Genomic DNA, 25282 nt, shown 5'->3' with positions numbered 1-25282 from the left:
GCGCAGCTGAGGAGACTGTCATCAAGTTGGACTGATCAGTATGTGACTTGCTTGGTGGTACAGAAGTCAATATTTAAAACTTTGCGTGTGAGAGAGGCATGTGCAGAAATCCCCTCCAGCACTTAGAAGGGATATGTGCTTTTTTTTTATCTCCAGTGCAGCGTGTTCTCCTCCCTGCTGAGTTCATGGTCTGGTCACAAGTGACTTGTATCAAATTCAAACACATACTTACCACTATCTAAAGTAAATAGCAGATACTGCAGAAATCATCAAAGTATTGTAGCTGAAGGAACGGAAACTACATTTTTTTAGAGTGCCTGTATATCTGGATCCGTCACTGGTACAAAATGAAAAGATGATGAGTGAGAGCAACAAATAAGGAGGGCTAAATTATGCATCCTCTTCTGTGTATGTGCTATAAAGAGGAGCCAAAGCCATTTCCCTCACCATAGCATTTTTACTTTCAGGCCAAACATAATCAAAATGGAGATGGGTAATGCCTCAGAATAGACATTTCAGTGCATTGGTGGGGCCTAGACCTGCACCATACATTTTGGCTGCACTAGTTGAACAGATGACCGTCAGTGCCTTCCGTGTAGGCCTCTAGAGCAGCCTCAAAAGAGCAGCACCTTAGCCCAGAATATCTTAGGATGACTCTAATGGACCCAAAAAATAGGAATCTTTGCACTGAAACTACCTAACAAATAACTGGAGTTTAAGAAGTACATATTTTATTTTATTTTATAAAAAAGGAAAAACTGAAGCTCAGAGAAAAGAAAAGCAAACATTTTTGAAAACATCCACTTTTTGGTGCCTATATTTTGAGTGTCCAACTTGGCACACCAACAGCTTGATTTTTCTAAAGTGATGAGCACCCAAAGCTCTATGTGAGGTTAATTTGAGTGCTCAGAAGTTCTGAAAGGAAGGACCTAAATGTCTCAGGTTAGGCATAAAAAATTAGTAGAATCTTTTTAACGTTTTGATCTCAGTATTGGGTCAAGGTGACAAAGTGAGTCTGTGGCAGAGCCAGCAATGGAACCCAGGGTCCCAATACCTGTTCACATCACTAGACCATATTTTCTCTCTCATGTCCATTTACCTTGACAGATAGGTACATCCTTAATGGCGAAACAAGAAATTATGATTACATTTGTGTCGTGCAGAATGGGCCATTTATATATCAAGCACTAGCTACAGCTTGTTAAAAAGCATTTGGCAACATTGCATTGGAATTACAACAAATTAATGATCTGGTTCTTCCCGCAAACAGCTCCTAGTGCTCCACCTCAAAGTGTTTCAGTGACTAAGAATGACGGAAATGGGACTGCAATTGTGGTTACCTGGCAGCCACCCCCTGAGGATACCCAGAATGGAATGGTCCAAGAATATAAGGTAACATGCAGAGTTCTTATTCACTGCAAAGTATTGGAATGCTATTGATGGATAAGTTGTTCGTGGATACTTGGCTCCATCTACTGGTAAAATCAAAGCCGGTGGAATTAAAAAATATTTCTCTGTTTATATTTTGTATATATTTTGGAATTCTATCTAGTCTGTGGCATCTTTACATCTACAAAAGGAATTAAAACTGCCTATTAATTTGAATGGGAAGATGGTAGTGCAGGAAATGAAAGGAAAGGTCAAAATTCATAACTAAAATAAGCAACTTCTTGTCTATGCTATAATATGAGAATTGCATACACAAAGAGAAATGTACCAGTTTAAGAACCATTTTGTGATCAAAACAGGGTATTTGAGGAGATAAATTGGTCTAATAATTTGAAAGGCTTAAACATAATTTATTATGTAACATCCTGAGTAAATTGTACTATTCTATTCATCTGAGATGGTTAGAAACATGGAAAAGCTTTCCATCTAAAGAGTGTTAGTGTATGATTAAATATATTTATAGCAATTTTTCTTTGTTTTTTCACAAATCTATCTTTGCATTCTAGCTTTTATTATACTATATATATTTTTAACATATTAAAGTTCAGTATTCAGTTTTTATTATTTAAGGCCTCTGTAGCAACATACTGTTTTTATCTTAGAGTAATTTAAATTGTGAATAAATTACATATAAAAGAAATGAAGCTAAAATTGCCTAAGCAAGGCTGAGATGTTGTAAGTGTCTAGTCATGGATTTCAAAGTTGTTTTATAGCCACTAGTGGCAGGATGGTTTGCTCTAGTCTGTAGCAAATTGGCATTGTTGAGAGAGATTTTTAAATCAGAATGTCTTAGCCTAAAAAAAAAAAAAAAAAAAAAAAGATAAAATACCATAGTGGAGGCATTTATTCCTAAGCATCAAAACTCATTCCACTCATTTCTTTTTTTTCCCTGTAGAAAAGAAAAGAGTGGAGATCACTTAGCTTCATGGTCAATTTAAAATAATAAAATGCCTTTCAGAACCTGATTGACTGGTACAAAATCATTTTGTGGCTTAGTTTCAGATGTAATTGAAAAAATATTCACAAAGGAAGTTTTATTTAAAGGCAGTTAGACCTTGAACTAAAGAGATGGAATGATTCACCCACCAGAAACTGCATTAAAAGAATGTTAGGGTTGTGAGGACAAAACAATAAAAGAGAGGAAATTCACATTTGAGCGTGGAATATGCTATACAGTGCCTGCTAGCATCTGGGGACAATAGCTTGCAGTGAGCTATGAGTAGGCATCTCTTAGTGCCTATGCAGCTGTGGGGCTGCCACTATTTTTTAATGTGGGTTGGTGGATAATTTTCCCTATGGATAGAAAACAGGCATCATGCATAATTATATTTTCTGTTTAAAAAACAAAAGGAACTATTCAATGTTAGGAACAAATAACCTGGGGAAAAAACCTGAAATTCAAATTCCCCACCCCCCTTTTTGAATACAAAAAGGAGTTAATGATTATTCTGTCGTTATTTTCTCAACAAGTGGATTCTCTTTATTTTTTCAAAACAATTCAAACCCGGGCTGGCTGACACCTTGCACATTACATTTTAGAATGGAGCAAATCTGAATGTATTAATAGGTTATAATGGAAAGGATGACACAGCCACAGCTACAGAAGTATGAATAGCACTTAACAAAATACAACACCATTCAAATGAGGCTAGTGTTCATTCTGTCACATCTCTGGCATAAAGTTACAAGGCTGCTTACAACACTTTTCATTTTCTTCTTCCATGATGCATCTGTTCAGGAGTAGCTTCCCTTTTGTTTCCTTAACAAACATCTTTTATCTGTTCAAACTTCCCTGTGTAGATTATATAATGGATCATTATAATATACTGTATCACTTCTATGTAAAGATTGTGAGAAATTAAGCAGAAAACAAATTTATACCATAACTATCCATTGCCTAGCATAGTTTTCATTCATTCGTGTCACTTCCTTCTTGCTAGTTAAATATAGATTGTTTGTGGGTTGGGGGGAGGTGTTAAGCTATATAGATATATATTCTGTGTGTGTGTGTGTTGTGGCACAAAGGGTTGCAACTGCTCTTGTGAAGGCTGCATAACTGTTCCCTTTCCAAATCCCTATATTGACTTATTAATAGCTTTTTAAAACATGCACTGTTATCATTTTTATAAGATCATTCTATAACTTTTCTGCAGGTTTTATGGATCATTGGCTAGAATTTAATGGCACTAATAAAAATTATATCATTTATTTAGTATTCGTTTGTAAAAATGAGTGTTTATCCTATGCTCTGAACATTCCTTGACCCATTTCACAGTTGTGTTTATTAAAATGGATTACTCCATTGACCCCTTCCCACAATAATCATATATAATAATCCAGCAACTGAAAATATCTTCCAGTTCTTTATAATTCCCCACAAGAGTCTTCTGAACCCCTTCCATCTAGGGCGAAGAAATGTGTCTTGCAGCATGCCCACAGGGCCAGCGTACTAGGAATAGTTGTGAGTTCAAAGCTAAGAGGTGGCCCCCTCACAGAAAGTGCTGTGCTAGTTGATACGATCTCCCTTATGGTTGGGGTTCCAGCTCAGGCTGATCTCAAATGCATAAGAATGGCACAGGGAGAGTGAAGCATTCTTTCAGATAACAAGGTTTTAGACCATTTATAGGTCAAGACCTATAACCTTAAATTGTACCCTGTATTTAATAGGTAGCCAGTGTGGATCCAAAAGTACTGGTGTCACGTGTTCCTAGGAGGACCTACCTCATAACAAACAAGCTGTTGAATTCTGCACCATTTTTGATTTTGAGGTAGATTGAAAGTGTAGCTGCATGTAGAGCTCATTGCAATAGCTTGATCTGGAGGTGACAAAGACAGTTGCAAGTTCAGATTACAAAAGTAATTATTGCAACCTCTTGGCAATACAGATTGAGAAATAGGTGATCTAACAGTAGGCACTACTCACTACCTGCTTTTAAAATACCAGTTGTGAGTCCATCCGGCCTCCTCGGTTGTGCATCTACTCACAAATGGTGGGCAAGCCCCTTGAATCGGAGGGGGCAACATTCTATCCCGTCTCATCCAGTTGTTTCCCCCTAACCAGCCAATATCACCTGAGTCTTCTCCAGATTGAGTCTCAGCCCCCTAGCTTTTACCCGTGCCACGTTCTCATCCAACGATTGTGACCTAACTCTTAGTTTAAAATTGCATGTCACTGCACCAGCCCCAGACCCTGCACCCATCCCTGTTTGGTTTACTATAACTTTTATTGTTTCCTGCATGAATACCTGTCCTCAGGGAAAAGTATGAATTCATGTGAATACAAATTTCCCCAAACATGTCTGTGAACAAAACCTAGCCTGACCGATTATTCATGAAAAAGAGAGTTGGAAATACCATCAAATTTAATTCATTTGTTTTAGTCATACTGAATGATTGAGGGTTCTCTCTCTCTCTCTCTCTCTCTCTCTCTCTCTCTCTCTCTCTCATATTATTTGTGAAGTGCAACAAATGCTCACTAGTGCATTATTAGTGTTTATGTCCTGGATTGATAAGTTAGCGGGTTAGAAGGGATCTATCAAATTACCTTACATTGCAAACTCTTTGGGGCAGGAACCATCTTTTTGCTCTGTGATTGTACAGCACCTAGCATCATGGGGCTCTATCCTGTGACTGGTGTTACTAGGTGGTACTGCAATACAAATAATAAATAACAGTAATAATCTAGTTCCGCTCCCTTGATGCAGCAGAAAGGACCATATCATATCTTGTAACTATCCTTTTAGCTTTAACTTTTAACACCCACATGTGCTATGTACTTTATTTACCTACAGGTTTGGTGCCTGGGCAATGAAAGCAGATACCACATAAACAAGACAGTAGATGGTTCCACCTTTTCTGTAGTCATCCTTTCCTTAGTTCCTGGTATTCGATACAGTGTGGAAGTAGCAGCAAGTACTGGGGCAGGACCTGGAGTGAAAAGTGAGCCACAGTTTATCCAGTTAGGTAAGCCTTCTGGTAAATCTGCCTATAAATTCACTGCTGTGTTTATTTTGCCTTTTATGGATCCAGAAATATTTACAAGTCAGGCAGAATGCAGAGTGTTATTTGCATTTAAAATAATGAGATTAATATTTGTGGTTTTGGACATGTATTGGAACTGGATTCTAAAGACAGCATCTCTCAAAGGTTTGCTGTATAATGGCTGCTGCATTTTTTTTTAAAACAAAAAGCCACAATTCATTATTGGTTTTGGCTGTTGATTTTTGCGAAGTGGTTGATACTTAAGATTGGCATAGGAAAAACACATCAGTTTAAGATAGGCCTGAGCCACCAAGTTTGCTACATTCATATTCTGGCCTACCAGTATCAGGGCAAGGGATGCAACAGTGATGTCATCTGCACCAAGCATTCCTCTGACCCGGCTTAAGACTGGGGGCCATAGGAGATGGATATGTCTGGAAGTGATGTGGGAATACTGCTGGTTTACAGAACAATACTTAAAATGCCTTGCAATATAGTGATGCTTCTCTTTGTTAGCATGATGAAATCAAAACATGCTGTCATTAGGGTCAGTACTCTGTCCCATCAGACCAAAATAGAACCTCGCCATATTTCTTTTGGCCTTCTACCCTTCTCTGTCCCCATCATTAAAAGACCTGTCCAGTTATGTGATTTTACAGTTAAAAATAGGTAGTTACTGAGGATGAAAAAAGGACCCTATTCTGAGTGAACAATTGCTGCAATGCCAAAAAATTATGTGTGGACATTGAAATTAAGGGAACTTTCAAAGAATTGCTTATAATTTAGGCTAGTGACGCCCATTGATTGTAATAGAAATTGCATAGTAGAACTTTTAAAAATGACTCATTAATGTACTACCTATAAGTGCTCATTGTCATGTTGTTTTCTGTGCTCATTTTCCATTCTCAAGAATCAGGGTTTCTGTTTCACTGCTGCTATTTTGAAAACCTTGAAACTTTAAGGGTTATAGATACCAGCTTAATGAAGAGGCCTTGATGTCTGAAACTGCAGGCTTGATAGTGACATTTTTCCTTAATCCATCTGCTAGTAAATTAATCCTAAATAAACAGTTTTACAAGAACATGATTTATTTAGCTTCCCTTCTTTGCCTTTCCAGTTAGCTTATTTGGAAAAGGAACATAGTCGACAATTTGCCTTACTAGGACTGAGCAGGGCCACTAGCCTGCTTCCAGCAATGGCATGTATGGACACTTCACTAGAAGGGGAAGGGCCGTTAGATGCCTATGTCCTATTGAAAGTCAATAGGAGTCAGGTACCGAGTCTTTGACAATCCTCTCCTAAGGCTATTGATTAGTGCTGCACAAAATAAATGGAACTTAGGCTCCTAAGTGCCTAAATCATGTTTGAAAATGGGACTTAAGCTCCTAAATCACTTAAGTATTTTTGAAAATGTTGGCCAAAGCCTCTTTCCTCCAGATCATTGTTTCTGATTCATCTGAGACCTACGGTAAACAAAAGTTACCATTTGCTGTTTAGTGGCCTCAGTATTTGGTGACCTTAGTCCAATCCCTAGTGGACAGATGGTAACATTACAGTTATTATCCTTAATGACATTCTCAGCGGAAGCCAGGGATTTGAGCATTATGGCATTTTGGAAAGAAATAATTACACTGTATGAGAATTCTAAAAAACCCTACCATCTCACCCCCTAGGGCTAAAATGTACATTGGAGGCACAGCCCTGTGCCACATAGGGTGTGGTAGTACACACCCTCTGTGGGAGGTCTCAGAAACACTGTGCCTGATGTAAGCACATTGCCTTTAGGGACACTGAAGAAGTATTGACCAGAGAATCTCTTGCTGTGACCTTTAACAATGCACACCAGGCGCCCATCTCTTGACAAACTGTGCTGGCTGGTGATGAAGAAAGTGGCACAAAGCCTCTTTCTCATTTGCCTCCTTTTGGGGAGGTTAGCACTCTTATAAGTACAGGCCTCAAGCAAACTTTGTGCTCTCTAAAAGAAAGGATTTTTCTAGTACCTGAGGAGATGTGCCTTCTTCAGCTCCCTCTCCCCTTTTTGTCCCGATACAGGGTCAGATATAATCTGTGGTGAGATCCTCAGCCCCACTACTGCCACTTTACACCAGGTCAATGGACCAGAACAATGTAAAGGGCCTTAACAGCCTTGTAACTAGCTGTTGGAAGGATTCCTTTGGCACAGATGCAATGTAAGATAGCTGTATGGCTATCATCTGAGGACTCCTTTGCAAGCCCTGGGAGCAGAAAGCATGTGTGGGGACCACGCTGTGGAGATTCTGAGCAGTACAGTGGCCCATAGGGCATCCTGGAGGGGCTGCCATAACTCAAACAGGCCCCTAGGGCTATAAGTTACCCGAAGGAGTCAGGAAGCTTAAATATTTTGCTTTGATGTTGATTTCTGAATTAGTATGCTGGTACCTTTATTAAACTGATTACAAATTCCCTGTGTGCATATTATATATACTGTATGATTTGTATTTTCATTTAAATTTTGGAATGTCTCTCACAATTTAATCAGATTTAGATCTTACTCTGAACAATTCTTGATTAAAAATTGAGGGCTAGGTTGTGACTAACCCTAAAACTTCCCCCTTAGGACTTAGTTTGAGTACGTCCCCACACAACACACCTCTCCCCTGCACAGATAGGGCTACTCAGATAGAATCATAGAATATCAGGGTTGGAAGGGACATCAGGAGGTCATCTAGTCCAACCCCCTGCTCAAAGCAGTACCAAACCCAACTAAATCATCCCAGCCAGGGCTTTGTCAAGCCTGACCTTAAACACCTCCAAGGAAGGAGATTCCACCACCTCCCTAGGTAAGCCATTCCAGTGCTTCGCCACCCTCCTAGTGAAAAAGTTTTTCCTAATATCCAACCTAAACCTCCCCCACTGCAACTTGAGACCCTTACTCCTTGTTCTGTCATCAGGTACCACTGAGAACAGTCTAGATCCATCCTCTTTGGAACCTCCTTTCAGGTAGTTGAAAGCAGCTTTCGAATCTCCCCATTCTTCTCTTCTGCAGACTAAACAATCCCAGTTCCCTCAGCCTCTCCTCATAAGTCATGTGCTCCCTAATCATTTTTGTTGCCCTCCGCTGGACTCTTTCCAGTTTTTCCACATCCTTCTTGTAGTGTGGGGCCCAAAACTAGACACAGTACTCCAGGTGAGGCCTCACCAGTGTCAAATAGAGGGGAATGATCACGTCCCTCGATCTGCTGGCAATGCCCCTACTTATACAGCCCAAAATGCCATTAGCCTTCTTGGCAACAAGGGCACACTGTCGACTCATATCCTGGATTGTCTGTGAACCACTGTATTGCTCTCCCAGCAGATATCGGGGAGATTAAAGTCTCCCATGAGAACCAGGGCCTGCGATCTAGTAACTTCTGCTAGTTGCTGGAAGAAAGCCTCGTCCACCTCATCCCCCTGGTCTGGTGTTCTATAGCAGACTCCCACCACAAAATCACCCTTGTTCCTCACACTTCTAAACTTAATCTAGAGACTCTCAGGTTTTTCTGCAGTTTCATACCAGAACTCTGAATGCTCTCGTGCCAAAAATGAGTATGTGGACCTTCGGCTGGGCATGGGGGTAAAAGTAAGTTGCACTACAGAACATTACCCGAAAGAACTATTAATCCCTTTGGTACTGATCTCCACCGTAGCTTCTGTGCAGTGATAGAGTGCCATGGATGGCAGCTTTGAAATGTTGACACTCCATTGGTTTGCTGATGCTTCAATAGCAAATTACCTGGTACATCCTGCAGCACAGTCTGTCCAGCATATTATTCACATGAGGAATCTCAGATGCAGTTAATATTACTCATAATAAACATATTAACCTGTGTGAATACATTTTATGCACTTATTTCTTAAGAGGTTTCTGTAAAATAATTATAAATGTTAAGTGCTTTTTTCAACCAGTGGATGTCTCAAGGGTACAAAATACAAGAAACTCTTATTGCACCTTTATTACTCTAATCACTCACATTAAGAGATGTGATTTGTGAACTAATTAGGATGCCTTTAGGGATATTATTCTGTCAGCCACTGCAAGTAATCTGCCCAACATAATATAGTGTCTTTTTCAGGCCTGCAGTAGACTTTCAAAGGTGGCCTGGTTTGCCCACCCAAAGCCCTGTTGATGTCAGGGAGGCTCCACATGGGCGATGCACGCCACTTACATGCAGTACACTATACAGCTGTAGCCTAAAAGTGGCACTTCTCCATTTATGACATTTTATATAACTAGAAAGAAGGCAAAAGAGGCTATTCATAAGTTGATTTCTGACCAAAGAATTGTCTTTCCGCATTATAGATACCCACAGTGGGGGTGGGGGGGCAGAGTTATTGCAAATTCAAGCCCTCAGAAATTAGGAAATGCCAGATTTATGGTTGCTCGTACAACCTTAATTCTCACTTCCCTTTGACCAGCTATCTGATGCACTGAATGAGGCAGGAGTCCTGTGGAATAGTACCTCATTGTACCGTTAAAGACTGTATCTTGATGCATACACATGGAGGCATTTGCACGGGTCACTGTGATTCTGGTATTTTGTAACTCTTGAATTTGCAACCTAAATAATTTTATTTTAACATAGTATTTTTGTGTGTAATTTACTAGTCTATTTTGAAAAGGCTAAAGATAGAAAGCAATTGTTATGTACAATTGTAACAACCTCGCATCGTATATCATCAGCGTTTAAACCCTGAACCTTCCACACAACACCACAGACTGCTAGTACTTAAACAACAGACCTAACTACATTAACTGTCAGCATGGAAAGTCTGTTATCTTGGGACCAGGAAATATGCCAGTTCCAGGGAGTGATGTAGTCAGCCTTCTCCAGCAGCTCCTAGGTATTCTCAGTGCAGTGTGTGCTTCTGCAGCTTTGTCAGCATTGTGAGCCTGGCCTTAGAATGTTCACAATTCGTTATTATTTTGTCATGCTGCCAACATTTACCTGGAGGAACCAGAAACAACAGCAATGATATGGTGATTTTCAGCAGTTTATGACTTGATTAAACCATTCAGGTTTAGTCAAGTCATAAACTGCTGAAAATCATGGCACAAAGAAAAGGCATTTTTCTAGCTCAAAGGCTTTCTCCCTTTTCCCCTAATTTCAAAGGCCTGACACAAACAACAAAGTGATAGAACAAAAAAAGGCTGCAAGAATCTTTAATCATGGAAAGTGTTAGCAACATATACACATGGGTCACTACCAGCTTCCCTTAAAATTAGTGGTTAGCTTAGCTTCTGTTATTAAATTAAAGGTTAGCTTAGCTTAGTGGTTACCTTAGCTTCTATTATTAAATTCTATTATTAAATATGCCTATGTATGTATACATAGGCATATATGTGTGTGTACACGGATATATATGATGTATGTCAGTCAGTGTAATGACTGAAGCTAAACAGTAAGAGAGAAAGAAAGTGTCTGTGTGTAATATATATATTACACATACACACAGACACTTTCTTTCTCTCTTACTGTTTAGCTTCAGTCATTACACTGACTGACATACATCATATATATCCGTGTACACACACATATATGCCTATGTATACATACATAGGCATATTTAATAATAGAATTTAATAATAGAAGCTAAGGTAACCACTAAGCTAAGCTAACCTTTAATTTAATAACAGAAGCTAAGCTATATGAAAAATGAAGCTTTGTGCAGGTATAGCAGTCCACACATGCATAATATATTTCAGCCTTGGTGCTTTAAATACAACAATTTCTTATAATGATATACAGGTATTTCCAGTGGCTAACAGAATAATATTACTAAAGGCATGCTAATTAGTTCTCAAATCGCATATCATAATGTGAGTGATTAGAAAAATAAAGGTTCATGGAGTATTTTGTACACGAGACATGCACTGTGTGAATAATGCACTTGACATTTGTACATATATATATATATAAATGCTACCACTATGGTTGTTTGAGTTATAGAATCATTTACATTGCTGACTCCTTATGCACAGCTTAGGGCTTCATACATTTTATTGATTCTATGTTGTAATACTCTTTTTCGGGGGGCAAAGGGGGAATAAGGTAACTTTTTCCTTATTGTAAATACTTCATCAGAAGTACGAAAGAGAAATATTTAAACAATAAAGAAATGTTCACATCCGCCGAACATAGGTGAACAGTGTCTCCAATGAAAATTCACTTTTCTGTCAAGGAAAACAATTTCAAATAATAAACGCATTTTTAAAAAAGCACATTGAGTTGTTTTGAAATTAGAATGATATTGCAGTTTCCAATATCTTAATACAGCCTCAGCTGCTGTGAGACAAAAGATGAGATATAGAGTGGCAATTTTAATTCATTAGTCATAGTACACTTTATACAGTGAAGCCCATCTGGCCACTTGCATGGAACCTCACTTGGCTGTCTCCATAAAATCTGAAGCAACCCAATTTAACCTTGCACAAATAGCCATGAAATCTATAAACCTAGCAGACACAAAGGGTGTATTAGAAAGAAAAGAATAGGTCTGCCTGGTGAACTTTCAGACTATGAGTGCTCTTAGGATCACAGAAGATAAAAGGGCTTGTTACAACTTCCAGTCAACAAACAGTCAAAAGCAGTGATTGCTTGTGAAAATAGGTATTCAGCCTGGATGCCATGTAGAATGAAATCTGAAATTCTGTGGAAGAAAAAGCCAAGGAAAAAACTATTAATAATTTAACCATTTCCCATCTATAAAGGTGTCCCTTTCCCAGAGCAATTTTTTTTTTTTTTTACAATATGGCTTGTTTTCCCTGTAGTCTATAGTGCCAGTGTTTATTTTTTATATATATATATAAAATATATATAAACACTGTTATATATAACATATATATATAACATATATATATATATATATATATATATATATATATATATATATATAACAGTGTTTATATATATATAAATATATATATAAACACTGCCCCCCTCCCAAATAACTGTGTGTGTGTGTGTATATATATAGAATATATATATATAAAAACACACTTATTTGGGAGGGGGCAGAAACGTGTGGTGTCATGATTAAGAGTATTAACATGTTCACTGGTTAGTGCTTAGAGCATTAATGCTATTGTGTTTTAAGTGAACTGGTTTCCATTTCTTAGCTAGCATGCATTAACAGAATTTGAATTAACAGGCCACCTGAGCAAACAACATTTCTCTCCTAAAAGGACCAGTCTCAGGACCAGATTCTACTATCTTACTCACATTGGGTAGTACTTAACTCTTTGACTATTTACTCTGAAATCAACAGGACTGATCAAGAGTTAGGTATTAGAGTTTGAGTGATGTAAGGTATTATTCATTGTGAATGAGGGTTTCAGAATCTTGCCCTCAATTTGGGGAGCAATAATACAGATCTCTCACCTCACAAATTTGCAAAGAGCACCTCTTATTGTTAAAAATCAATGTACCCAGAGGATAAAAATCTAGCAAAATGTCTTCTCTTTGAGCAACCTCAATGCAATTATAGGATATTGGTGGGTAGAATAGTCTGAAATAGTGTTACTAGAAAGTATTTACAGACATACTATATGGAAAGAAAAATGAAGTTTTAGGTTAAAATAATAAATACCCTGTATATTGAAAAATAAAACTCTTATAGATTTAACAATTAATGAAAACATTTTCAGCTGTCCTTTGTTTCCATTCTTAGTCCTAAAATTGGAGTAGTTGATGGCGGGGGAAGAGGGGTTCTGCTTTTTCTGCTACTGGGAAGGCCTATTTGATTATTTTATTTTATTTATTATACCTTTTCTTGGGATAGTTAATCTCCCTTTCCTACAGTTCTTTTTGCCTTCTCATAGCTATAATTTAAAAGACTAGCTTGTCTAGCCATGCTAAGTTGGTAGAATCAAGTTACTTTATTCACTCACTCCATTAGCTAGTCTTGAATTTTCAGTCTTCTTGAACTGAGGTCAAAATAAGACTCTGAGGGAAAAAAACAGACTGTGTAACATGAGATACAAGTCGCCTGTCAGAAACTGCTGAATTTAAAGAACATCTCTTCAGTATCCACCTTCTATAAATGTGTTTTGAATTTGTAATGCTTCTATGATTTTCACTTCTGGGGAAGTATGTGTGTGTTCCTGTAGCTTGTTTCTAAGCTTTAGTAGAATTCTGGGAACAGACTGCTCCAACGCATTCCTTCATAGTTTTTTTGTGAATGTTTTGTTGGCTTTTATTTTTAAATTTAATCTGAAATAATTTGATTTACGGTATATTGCAGAAATGATGAAAAATTATAGGCCAAAAATTTTAAACCATGGATTTAGTCAGCCTTCTTAATCCATATTTAATCACCTAAATAAAAGGGGCCTAGTTTTCAGAAGCGTTAAGAACGCACTATCCTGCTGAAGTCAACGGGAGTTGGGGCAGGGAGCATCTTTTTCTTCTGTGTTTATAAAGCACCTAACACAATGGGTTCCCGGTCCATGCCTAAGTCTGCTAGGTGCTACAATAGTACAAATAATAAGTAATAATAATAGTAGTTTAGTACCTCTGAAAATCAGGCCAATTTTATTTAGGTGTCTAAATATGGATTTAAAAGGTGCCCAGGTTTGAAAATCTGGGCCATAGTATTTTTAAATCACTGTCTACAATTATTATTACTCAGTAATAATAGTAGTACATTTGGTTTTTACAACTGCACATCCAAATTAATCAGATTTTTGGTTCCTTTTCTAGATTCCCATGGAAACCCTGTGTCACCAGAAGACCAAGTCAGCTTAGCCCAGCAGATTTCAGATGTTGTAAAGCAGCCAGCTTTCATTGCTGGCATTGGTGCAGCCTGTTGGATTATTCTTATGGTCTTCAGCATCTGGTTATACCGCCACCGAAAGAAGCGAAATGGACTCACTAGTACTTACGCTGGTATCAGAAAAGGTGCCATATTACAACTCTTGATTTGTTAATTGCTTTACTGTCCTTTACAGCTTTTTAATTGGAAAGATCTTGCTCATCTCAGGCCCATTGAATACTTGGGGTCTGTCCATTGAATAACCAGGTGGACTTTGCATCAGATACCCCAATAGAGAACACATGAAAATTTTGATAATTTAGTACTTGTGACTTTTTATTAAGACCCTTAATCAAAATACCCAGGCTTGCTTTTCATTTTAAATATATATAGGTGAATTTAGTGCTGACAGCTGTCCATATGTTTACAGAATAGGGTAGCAGCAGGGCAAGTTTCCTCTTGCTGCCCTGCCACTGTGCCGCATGGCTGACCTGAAAAAAGATTCAACTGGGTGATAGTTCAGTATTCTTCTTTGAGTGCTTGCTCATATCAGTTCCATTCTAGGTGTGCACGTGCCCACATGCACGACCATCAGAGATAGCCTTAGAGATATCCGTAGCACCTTCTTGAGTCTGTAGCACCTTCTTGAGTGCCATGCCCATGTGTCGGTATATTAGGTGCTGCCGGCCCTGTGCCCTCTCAGTTCCTTCTTACCACCAGTGGTGATTAGTTGGAGAACCTTTCCCTTCTCTCACAAGGGCTAACAGTTTTTCTACTTTACCCTTTAGCCTTAAGGCTTTGTAAATAGTTTGTTTACAGTAGTTAGTTAATATGTAGTTGTTAAGTAATGTAGTTAGAGATAGATTCCCCACTTCGCCCCAGGCGGGGCATGCCACTGTCTCTGAGTTTTAAGCCCTGCTCTGACTGTAACAGGCCTATGCTTGTTAGTGACTCCCATAGTAGCTGTGAAGGAGAAGTGTTGCGTCTGTAAGAACTTTCAGCCGAGAACACAGAAAGAGTGAGACACCCGTTTGAGAGCCCTCCTCATGGAGGCTGCTGTCCACCCGGCATCCACACCTTCCCGGCCAGACTCTGCCCCGAGCACCTTGGCCTCAGTGCACAGCACACCTTCACCACCAGGCTCCACCCAGCACCTCCCCCGGTCACTAGTGCCGAAGAAGAGTGACTCCTCAGCACCGAACAAGAAGGACTAAGAACCCAGTTTGGGCTGACAGCCAGCACCAGAGCCACATGGGGACACCCCCTCGATGGGGCCTCCTAGTCCCCTGAGGGATCCGCCACCGACTCCAGGAAGTGGTAGGGGACCCAGACTGGTGGCAGTGCTAATGCCTTCCCGGGCTCTCCTGGTGCATAGAGAGCAGAGGCCTCTACCAGTGCCACCGGCACCAAGTGTGTCACAAAGGCTCTCGTTGAGGGCAAGCCAGCCATAAAGACCCCCCCAGAGGGCAGGCGAACGATGCTGGTCTCCATAGATGAGACAGTGCTTTCCGTCTCCACTCCCCAGGTCTCTGTCTTCTGTGGGACATCCTACATCGTGAGCACCAGGTTCCCGTCTCCACTCTCTTGATGTGGGTCACCTACAGGAAGGCACCAGTCACTGTCACCAGTCACCATATCACTGGCACCGATCATCCTCCCACCAGCTGCCTCCTCAGTGTAGGTCCCTGTGGTGGGAGCGGTCTTGATCATGGTACTGATCACTCTGCCCCAGCACCGATCCTCTTACTTGAGGCACTGATCTCATGCAGCAATGGTTAGCCGTGAAACGCAAGCTTCAACAGCCCCTCTGTGGCCACCGGAAGGTGTTTCCTCTGGTTCAGAAAGGGAATTCAGCCCTTCACCGCAACAGCACTGAGGCTGCGTTGACCTCTGCGATGCCATCATGGCAGTAAGGCCAGTGGCCGGCACAATGGCCCTACTGGAGCTCATGGGGCATGCCTGTGATGCCGATGCCTCAGTCAGTCCATTCCTTGGCCACCTCAGAGCAGCAACCAACAGCACTGGCGGCACCGAGCTCAGTGCGGGTGGCACACTCGGAGGCCAGAATAGAGGAGCAGGTGCTTACCCTGAAACCCTCTTTTCCCATGAGAGATGACCCCTCAGGGGCTCCCTCGGTGAACCAGTCATAGTCCTGAGCTGAGTTAGTGGCGTGCCCCTTCCGCACCAGCACACCAGATGATTTCAAAGAACATCAGGCCCTGCTTCATAGGTTGACTACAAAATTGGGCTTGGAAGTGGAGGAGATGGCCAAAAAGGCAGATACTCTGTTCATTGTGCTCTTGGCCTCTACTCCCACCTGTGTTGTGCTATAGTACACAATGGGGTCCTAAAAATAGCAAAAGCCCTTTGGCAAACTTTTTCCATCCCTCCCACCTCCAGGAGGGCCGAGAAAAAGTATTTTGTCCCAGCCAAAGGGTATGAATATTTGTATACTCACCCTCCTTTGGGCTCGCTGGTCATCTCGGTCGCCAACAAGAAGGACAGATGGGCAAACCAATTCAACCCCCAAGAATAAATAGGCCAAGAGGCTGGACTTCTTGGGAGAAAGATTTATTCAATGGCCAGCCTTCAGTTCCAGGTGGCCAACCACCAGGCTCTCTTGGGGAGGTACCACTTCAACTTATGGGATTCCCTCCGCAAGTTCAAGGACTCACTGCCAAAGGACTTGACCCAGATATTCGGGGCCCCAGTGCAGGGGGGTCTGATGGTTGCAAGGTGCTCCCTCCAGATGGCGTGGGATGCAGCTGATTCAGGAGCTCTCTTCAGTGGTGGTCATGAAGTGCAGCTCCTGGCTTCAGACAGCTGGCCTGTCCCAGGAGATGCAAGCCTCAATCCAGGATCTTCCCTTAGATGGGAATGGTCTCTTCATAGGACAAACTGACCTGAGGCTGCACAGACTGACACTTGAGTCACTTCGCTCGCTGGGTCTGCACACGCTGCAGTCAGTGAGGAAGCAGTTCTGGCCACCCCCTCCGCCGAGACCTTCACAGCCTCAACCAGGGCAGGCAAGGAGAAGGGATAGAGACACGAGTTTTTGTCATCACTGCCCTTCCTCCTCCCACTCCCCTGTGCAGCCCAGCCCGTCAAAGCCTCACGAGGGCCAGAAGCACTCATTTTGAGGGTGCACTCGAAAGTGATGTCCCAGTCAACTCCCCAGATCTGCCTCGTTCTTTCCTCAACTATCTTCATCCCTACTGTGCTGCCTGGTCGCAGGTCACCTCAGACCGCTGGGTGCTAGAGGTTGTATCTTGGGGCTACATCCTGCCCTCGATCCGAAGGATGCCTATTTCCATATCTCTGTTTTCCAAGGTCACAGATGATTCCTCCGTTTTGTGATGGGTGGGCACCATTTCCAGTTCATGGCACTGCCGTTTGGCCTCTCGTCTGCCCTGAGGGTGTTTACAAAAGGTATCCCACCAGTCGCTGCTTACCTCAGGCGTTGAGTGGTTCAGGTCTACCCAAATCACGACAATTGGCTTATAAAGGGCAGATCTTGGGAACAGGTGCTAAGGAGCCTCAATCTGGTTCGTTCCACCTGCCGTGACCTGGGCCTGTTGGTAAATGAAAAGAAATCGTCTGAAGGCCAGTGCAATGAATAGAGTTCATTGGGGCGGTTCTTGACTCCACAGGAGCCAGAGCTTTCCTTCCAGAGGTGCGTTTCCAGGCCAAATCAGACCTGATCGCCCATGTGAAAAACTAGCCGCTCACCACTGTTCATACCTGCCTGCAGTTGTTGGGCCAAATGGACGCATGTACGTACATGGTCCAGCATGCCCAGCTCCATCTCCAGCCAGTGCAAACACCGTTGGCGTTGGTCTACATCTCCAACAGACACAATCTAGACTGGGTGGCCAGGGTGCCAGTTCACATCCAATCGTCCCTGGATTGGTGGTTGACCCCGAATCTGTGCTGGAGGAAGTTCCCTTCAAAGCCCCGGCCCCATGGCTGAACCTGGTTTCCAATGCCTCAGACCTGGGCTAGGGAGCTCACCTGAGAGAGCTCAGCACGCAAGTCCACTGGTCATAGGATGATCTGTCCCTCCACATAAACATCAGGGAGCTCAAAGCAGTTTGCCTGGCCTGCCAGGCTTTCCTGCCTCACATGAAGGGCAAGGTGCTGCAAGTCCTGACAGATACCACAGCAATGTATTACGTCAACAGGCAGGGAGGAGCCAGTTCGTCGGCCCTTTGCCACGAAGCTCTCCACCTGTGGAGCTTCTGTGTGTGGCATGCCTTCCATTTGGTGGCCACACATCTGCCTGGAGCCAAGAACATGGTAGCAGATCGCCTCAGCGGGACCTTCTCATCTCGCCACGAGTGGTCGCTCCACCCGGAGGTGGTCAGTGTGATCTTTCAGAGGTGAGGGAATCCCCAGGTGGATCTGTTCGTGTCCCATCCAAACTGGAAATGCCACATGTTCTGCTCGTTCCAGTGATTGGACAGCGCATCCCCATCAGATGCCTTTCTACTTCCATGGTGGGGGGCTCTGATGTACGCCTTCCCACCGGTGCCGCTAATCGACAAGGTCCTTAGGAATATCAAACAGGACAAGGCAAAGGTGATACCGATAGCTCCTGTGACCTTAGCAGCACTGGTTTGGCACGCTTATGGACCTTTTGGTAGCCGCTGCCTCTCTGGCCGGACCTGCTGTCCCAGAACCCCGTGAATCTTCTGCATGCGAACCTGCCGGCGCCGCACTTGACAGCATGGCTTCTGCATGGCTAATTGTGGAAGAACGGGAATGCTCGGCCTGGGTCCAACAGGTCTTGTTGGGTAGTAGAAAGCCATCCACCAGATCAACCTGGCCAAGTGGAAGAGGTTCATGTGCTGGGCCTTGGACCAGGATATCCGGGCTGAGCAGGCCTCACTGCAGGCAATCCTGGACTGTCTTCTACACCTCAAGCTCCAGGGGTTGTCCCAGTCATCAGTCAAAGACCACTTGGTCACTATTTCAGCCATCCTCCGTTCCAGGGCAGGTCGGTCTTTGCTCATGACGGTCCAGTTTTTGAAAGGTCTGGAGCATCTCTATCCACACGTCAGGGATCCCGTCCCTCCCTGGGACCTGAATCTCATACTGTCATGGCTCATGGATAAGGCTGTGTGTGTCTCACAGAGGTCACAGAAGTCACGGATTCTCTAACTTTCCGTGGACTCCATGACTTCCGCAGCTGCCGGTGCGGCTGGCTCTGGGACTGCCAAGGAACTCAGGCAGTGATTGCCCACTCAACTGGTGTGCAGGCTTCATCAACAGCCTTCCTGGTCAAGGTGCCGATTCAGGATATCTGCAGGGCTGCCACCTGGTCATCTACCCACACGTTTACATCTCGTTATATGCTCACCCAGCAAGCTCGAGACAATGCTGGCAGAGCGGTGTTGCAAACCACATGACCGTGAACTCTGAGCCCGCCACCAGGGATACTGCTTGTGAGTCACCTAGAATGGAACTGATGTGAGCAAACACTCGAAGAAGAAAAAACGATTACCTACCTTTCGTAACTGTTGTTCTTCGAGATGTGTTCCTCATGTCCAATCCATGACCCACCCTCCTGCCAACTGAGATGGCATAGGGCCGGCAGCCCCTAATATACCGACGCATGAATGCAGCACTCAAGAGTATGCTACAGCTGACCCTACGGGTACCGCAAAGGCAAAAATCTCCGACGGCTGCGCATGTGGGCATGTGCACACCTAGAATGGAATGGACAAGAGCAACACAGCTCGAAGAACGTTACGAAAGGTAGGAAACCGTTTTTTCATTCTAGTCAGTCAGTTGCCCTCGGCAGAGAATACTACCAACGTCAGCTCTAGGTGTCAGTTATAGAGTGCTTTTGTGCGTGCATGTTCCTACATATTGTGGGGAAGAGGTAAGGTGGCTGTTTGAAGAAGCAGAATTGATGGAAATATATTTTCAAGGGCACTTTCATCAATGTTGTTGTAAGACTGTCCTATTAGCTCTCAGGTTCCATGGGGGACTGCCCCTAGTCTGTATTCAAACCTGCTGTACATCCAAAATGGCAGTATTGGCTTCAGCTTCTAGCCATGTTCACTTCCATGTTGTTATCATCATTTATGTAGCATCATTAGGTGGGCACAGTGCTTTACAGCTGGTCACTGTGATATCTGATAAACAGAATCTCTGTCCAGAAGATCTTCTGGCCTAGGAGCATGATTTCCATTGACTGCAATAGGCTTTGGATTGATTGGACCCTAAAGTTACAAGTGGGTACGATACAGTGCAATGCATCACAACTCAAAGCAGTGCCATTTAGGCAATTAGAGTCTGAAGATCATAAAAGTTGGAATGCTTCACAGAATAGGTGAGCTTCCGGTAGCTTTTTAATGGGAGAGAAGGAGAACGCTGGATGTTAGATAATTAAAAGACTGAGCCAGGCCTAAATGGTGGCATGAAAGTGACGCATTTAATATATTGTTAAAGGTAGGCACAAGATTGCCTCTTCAGTCATCGCAGATGTGAATGTATGCTGGGAATGGGGAGGGAGGCAGATAACACAAACATATTTTTGAAAGATGGTAAATAAGCTATTGCTATGAAAAAATATCGATTGAGATGATTGGAGACATATGGAAATGGTTTGGGGGTGGGAGAAATGATATCTAAACACAGGCAGTGCGGTCTCTAGCCTAAATACAAACATTATCTTTTTTTAAACACCTGTTTCTTACTGTCTTTGACAAAAGATTGACCACTATCATTTTCGAAATGGCTTTAGAGAAGAATGCAGTGTTTTCGATGACAGTGTCTTCGAGGGCTTCCATGCTATTAAAGCAATAGATTGGTTGGCAAAATTTAGGCTTGGGAATCTCAATGGAGATGTAGCCATGGAAATGAGGGTTGAATTTTACCTTTGATTTTATTTCTCTGAGAATGTTAAGATGTGAGAGAACTGTATGCCCCACTGCATTAACCTGCACTTTTTTGTTTTACTAATTGCATGCTGCCATACGGTCTTTCCACAGATGCTTTCAAACTAATATCACTATGCGGTTGGCTGAATTTAGGTTAAGGAAAAACCATAAAAATATAGTTTTTAAAATAATAATATTGGCATTTGGTGATGTTCTAGTCTGTTGTGGATTATGAATTTCTGTAGAAATACCACATGTGTAGTTCTCAGTATTTCGCAGAGAGGAAAAAACCTTTGATAGAAACATTTAGAAAGTCTGTGTTACCAACTGCACTTGAAGTAAAACCAGCATCTTTGGAGAAATAGAAATCATGAAATAATCTACCACTCTGCAGTATATTGTCATAAATGTTGAATGTGCACACTGAGTAATAGTGAACTTTATTAACTTTTTTTTTTTTTTAACATTTAGCTTCAGGCTTGACATCTGTTAAAATACTTCAGTACCCACACATTTACTATTACACAAGCACCGCTAGGCACCCGGAACAGTTTATTAATGGAAGCTCTAAGAATTAAGTTGTTCTTCGGTTTGCTAAGTGTAAAGATTTCATTTAGTTTGACCTCTTTTCATCTGTTCCTCAATTCCTTAAAAACTAAGCTAGATTTAGTAGTTAGCTCACAGAAAAGTGATGACAAGGACTATTCATCTTTTTCTCTTGTCCTTGTGATTGCAAATTAATGTGGAGACATTTCATTCTTCCTTGAATAGCTCTGGTTTTAAATGCACCTTTTTTTTTTTTAATGAAAGCTTGTTACTATGGCTCTGTATTTTTGAATGTAGCTAAATTACACTGACTATGTGAAAAGGCCTAGCTGAAAGAAAACACAATAGAATTCCTGAGATAAAGACAGCTGTGCTACAAATGAAGTCTGCAATGGGCAAAAATGCTCAGAAGTTTTCCGGTTTTATACAATGTCACATGCTTGGAAATAAATTGGCTTAAAAAGAAGCGACAAACATACAGCATACTCTAACTAATACTTTTGGGTCCCAAAGAAACTCTGCAAATTCTAAAAAGAGAATTCAAAAAAGACATCAGAACTGTCTGCAATGTAAAAATTATATTAAGCTGTTTGAGCACCTAAATCTCTTAGCCAGCACATTGTCTTCGTATGGTAGGTCTGATCACCAAATTCCCATCCTAAGGTGTCTTTTAGTGAAAATTCTATTGCATCTCTCATGTTTTTCTTTGTTTTACTTGGAATCAAGAGGAAAATCTTAGCTTTTCTCTACCCATCAAGCGTACAGAAACAATACGCCAGAATTCAACAGAAGGGGGAGTATGTCCTATTGGGGAGAGTAGATGCTAGTGCACTACACTTGAATTAGAAGCCTTATTGATTCAATTAAGATTTATAGTGGCAGTGAGAGTGAAGGTTTTCAAAGAGTGTTATTGTTCCATTGTTAACCTTTCCTGTTAAAGTCATGGGTTGAAAGGTAGAGAGGAGTTACAATGGAAGGGCTAGCTCGTGTAAATAAAGTGTGTGGGGGGGGGAAGGAATACAGTCTGATTTTATGTATTTCTTCCTTTTCCACAATAGCAAAACAATATTATATTACAGCTGTAATATATTGTAGTGCAGTTGTTATGATGAAGTGTGGGGCATTATTTGGTGAACATACACTAAAACAGTTATTTTGTAGTTCTCTTTGTTTCTTTAAAGGGCTATTGTTCCTTTATTGAATACTTAAGTGTTCCTATTAGTTCAGTGTAATGAGCATCTACTTACTGAACTGTAGATAAGATTCAAGTAAGATCCTGATAAGGTTTATTAAAGAATTTATCATTCTGTGTTTTGAAATGATTAATAGTGTAGGACATTTGTTTATATTAGGATTTGCAGCAAAACATAAGATACTAAACTGAGGGTCATTCAGAGGCTAAACCACATTCTATTCCCCTCGTGAGTGTAGTAAAATGTTATAGTTTTCCAAAATGGTACCTGTGAAGACAAGCTTCTTTCTGAAATTTGGTTTTATTCTTATGTCAGTATGACTGAACTACTGGGTTAGTTATTTGTTTTAAGTTCAGCTGTCTGCTTGATTTATACTAATGAGTATGTTTCCCTTTCTCTCTTCAGCTTAATAACCAATTTGTATTTTGTTTTGATTTTTCAGTCCCGTCTTTTACCTTCACACCAACAGGTATATATTTGCACTTTTCCCCCCCTCCTTTGTTTGTTTGGCATGTATGTGTGGTACTGTTTCTGTTTTTCTGATATAACCAGCCCAGCTGTTCTGAAAACAAAACATTAAAATGAATTATTTCTAGTGACAGGTATCATTGTAGTATTCTTTAAGATGAAGTAGTTTCCTTATTATTTTTCTTCCACATATTTTAGAGATTATTACTGCTATGTGTAGCTGAGGTTTTGTCCCTTTGTGGATGTCATTCCATATCCTGCAATTTGACTGTGTATATAAGCCCACCCATAAACTTTGTGGTGTGATCCTTTCAGTTCTCACATGATAACATGGGCCCCCATCTTCTACAGGGATCCAGTAGTGTTGACTCCCGCACTTAGAAAGTCTCCCATTAATGTTAAAGGAGCTACTTATCGGGAAAGAGGAGGAAGAATTCCACACCAGCGGATCCTGACGCAGTATCAGGGCCCTGGTCACTATGTGGAAGGAAACCTCTGAATGGCATCTATTGTACATGCAGCAGGGAGCAATGTCGGTGAATGAATCGGTGATACTCTTTCCTCTAAATCAGTGTGAAACCAATGCTCCAGCATGATATTAGAAAGCATTATGTTGTAGGAGTTGCCAAATTTTTGGAAGAGGTGTAAAAGCAGTGTTTGACCATGGTCATTAAAGATCTCAGAACATTTTGTTAATACTCATTTACTTAATTCTGGTTTCCTAGCCAAACTTCAGCCTGGATAATTATGTTTTGCTTCCCTAAATATCCCAACCTCCCAGTGTCAACTGGATATGCCTTTCTTTGCTTCCTGCCCTGAACTGTAGTGTCGGCTGTACAATGTTAACACTGATCCTTAAAAGAGGTTGCATTTCATGTGGGGAATAAGGAAGGATCTGAAGTAATTTTTTTTCTTTTGTTCTCTCTCTCTCTTTTGGAATTTATAAAATGTGCCTATCACACAGGCCCTGATCCAAAGCCCATTAAAGTCAATGGGAATCTTTCCACTGACTACAATGTGCCATAGATGAAGCCCATAGTCTTTAAGGGCAAGTGCCATGTTTACAACAAAGCATGCAATTTAATAACAGGTATTGAATAGACACGCAGCCAGCCATTAAACTCTGTATACTCCCCTCAGCCATCTCCCTCAGACAAAGAACTGGCTGAGTACACAGGCCTTATACTATGACTTACATGAGAGGTGTGTTCTGAGACTTAATGAGTTAGGGCTACATTCTTAGGCTTTGTCTACACTGGCAAGTTTCTGTGCAGTAAAGCAGCTTTCTGCGTTGTAACTCCTGAGGTGTACACACTGCCAAGCAACTTAGTGTGCAGAAACTGCGCAGTTGCAAAAAAAAACCCACCCCAACGAGAGGTGTACAGTTTTCTGCACTGGGGGTACAGCGCCGTGGTGCCAGTATAGACACCCTGGTTGATTACAGCACTGCGATTGGCCTCCAGGAGGTGTCCCACAATGCCTGTTCTTTCCTCTCTGGTCATTGGTTTGAACTCTACTGCTCTGCACTGAGGTGACGAACCTTAAATTCCCTGTGAATTTTGAAAGTCCCCTTCCTGTTTGCTCGGTGATGCGTGCAGTGGTCTCAGCGCATCTTTCCAGGTGATCATGGTGGCTACAGGCAATCCCACACTTGGAGCAATGCGAAATTGCTGGACTTCATCAGCATTTGGGGAGAGGCTGTCCAGTCCCAGCTGCGCTCCAGCTGTAGGAATTATGATACATACCGACAGATTTCATGATGCATGACAGAAAGGGGCCATGACCGGGGCACACTGCAGTGCAGGGTTAAAGTGAAGGAGCTGCGGAAGACCTACCACAAGGTGCGGGAGGCAAACCGCCGCTCCGATGGTGCTCCCGCGAGCTGCCAGTTCTACAAAGAGCTGGATGTAATACTCGTTGGCAACCCCACCTCCACTGCGAAGGCCACTGTGGATACTTCGGTAGCTCGCATGCCAGTTGAGAGTGGAC

At 41.8% G+C, this 25282-nt stretch overlaps 1 protein-coding gene and 1 long non-coding RNA gene across 22 annotated transcripts in view; one reads left to right on the top strand and one right to left on the bottom strand.

The window, feature by feature from the left end:
• Positions 1 to 25282, top strand: part of ROBO1 (roundabout guidance receptor 1) — a 1025913-nt gene that overhangs the window by 953404 nt on the left and 47227 nt on the right. For 18 of the 20 annotated variants that reach the window (XM_039532354.1, XM_039532376.1, XM_039532316.1 and 15 more), the window contains 4 exons: positions 1271 to 1392; positions 5241 to 5412; positions 14148 to 14345; positions 23268 to 23294. In XM_039532354.1, the coding sequence (XP_039388288.1) occupies positions 1271 to 1392; positions 5241 to 5412; positions 14148 to 14345; positions 23268 to 23294 (519 nt within the window). The remainder of the gene's footprint in view (positions 1 to 1270; positions 1393 to 5240; positions 5413 to 14147; positions 14346 to 23267; positions 23295 to 25282) is intronic. The other 2 variants (XM_039532397.1, XM_039532414.1) reach the window with 1 other exon arrangement.
• LOC120402113 lies at positions 3100 to 10328 on the bottom strand. Of its 2 annotated transcripts, none has more exons than XR_005596989.1 (4): positions 10189 to 10328; positions 5235 to 5376; positions 4171 to 4265; positions 3100 to 3241 (listed from the first exon to the last, which is right to left on the bottom strand). It is a non-coding gene; the product is annotated as an uncharacterized LOC120402113 (long non-coding RNA). The 2 variants fall into 2 exon arrangements; XR_005596990.1 differs by having other exon boundaries at positions 5300 to 5376.

Source organism: Mauremys reevesii, linkage group 1, assembly GCF_016161935.1.
Source record: "Mauremys reevesii isolate NIE-2019 linkage group 1, ASM1616193v1, whole genome shotgun sequence".
NCBI classification, from domain to species: domain Eukaryota; kingdom Metazoa; phylum Chordata; order Testudines; family Geoemydidae; genus Mauremys; species Mauremys reevesii.
Note: the sequence above shows the minus strand (reverse complement) of the source record. Positions and strands in the feature narration are given on the sequence as shown.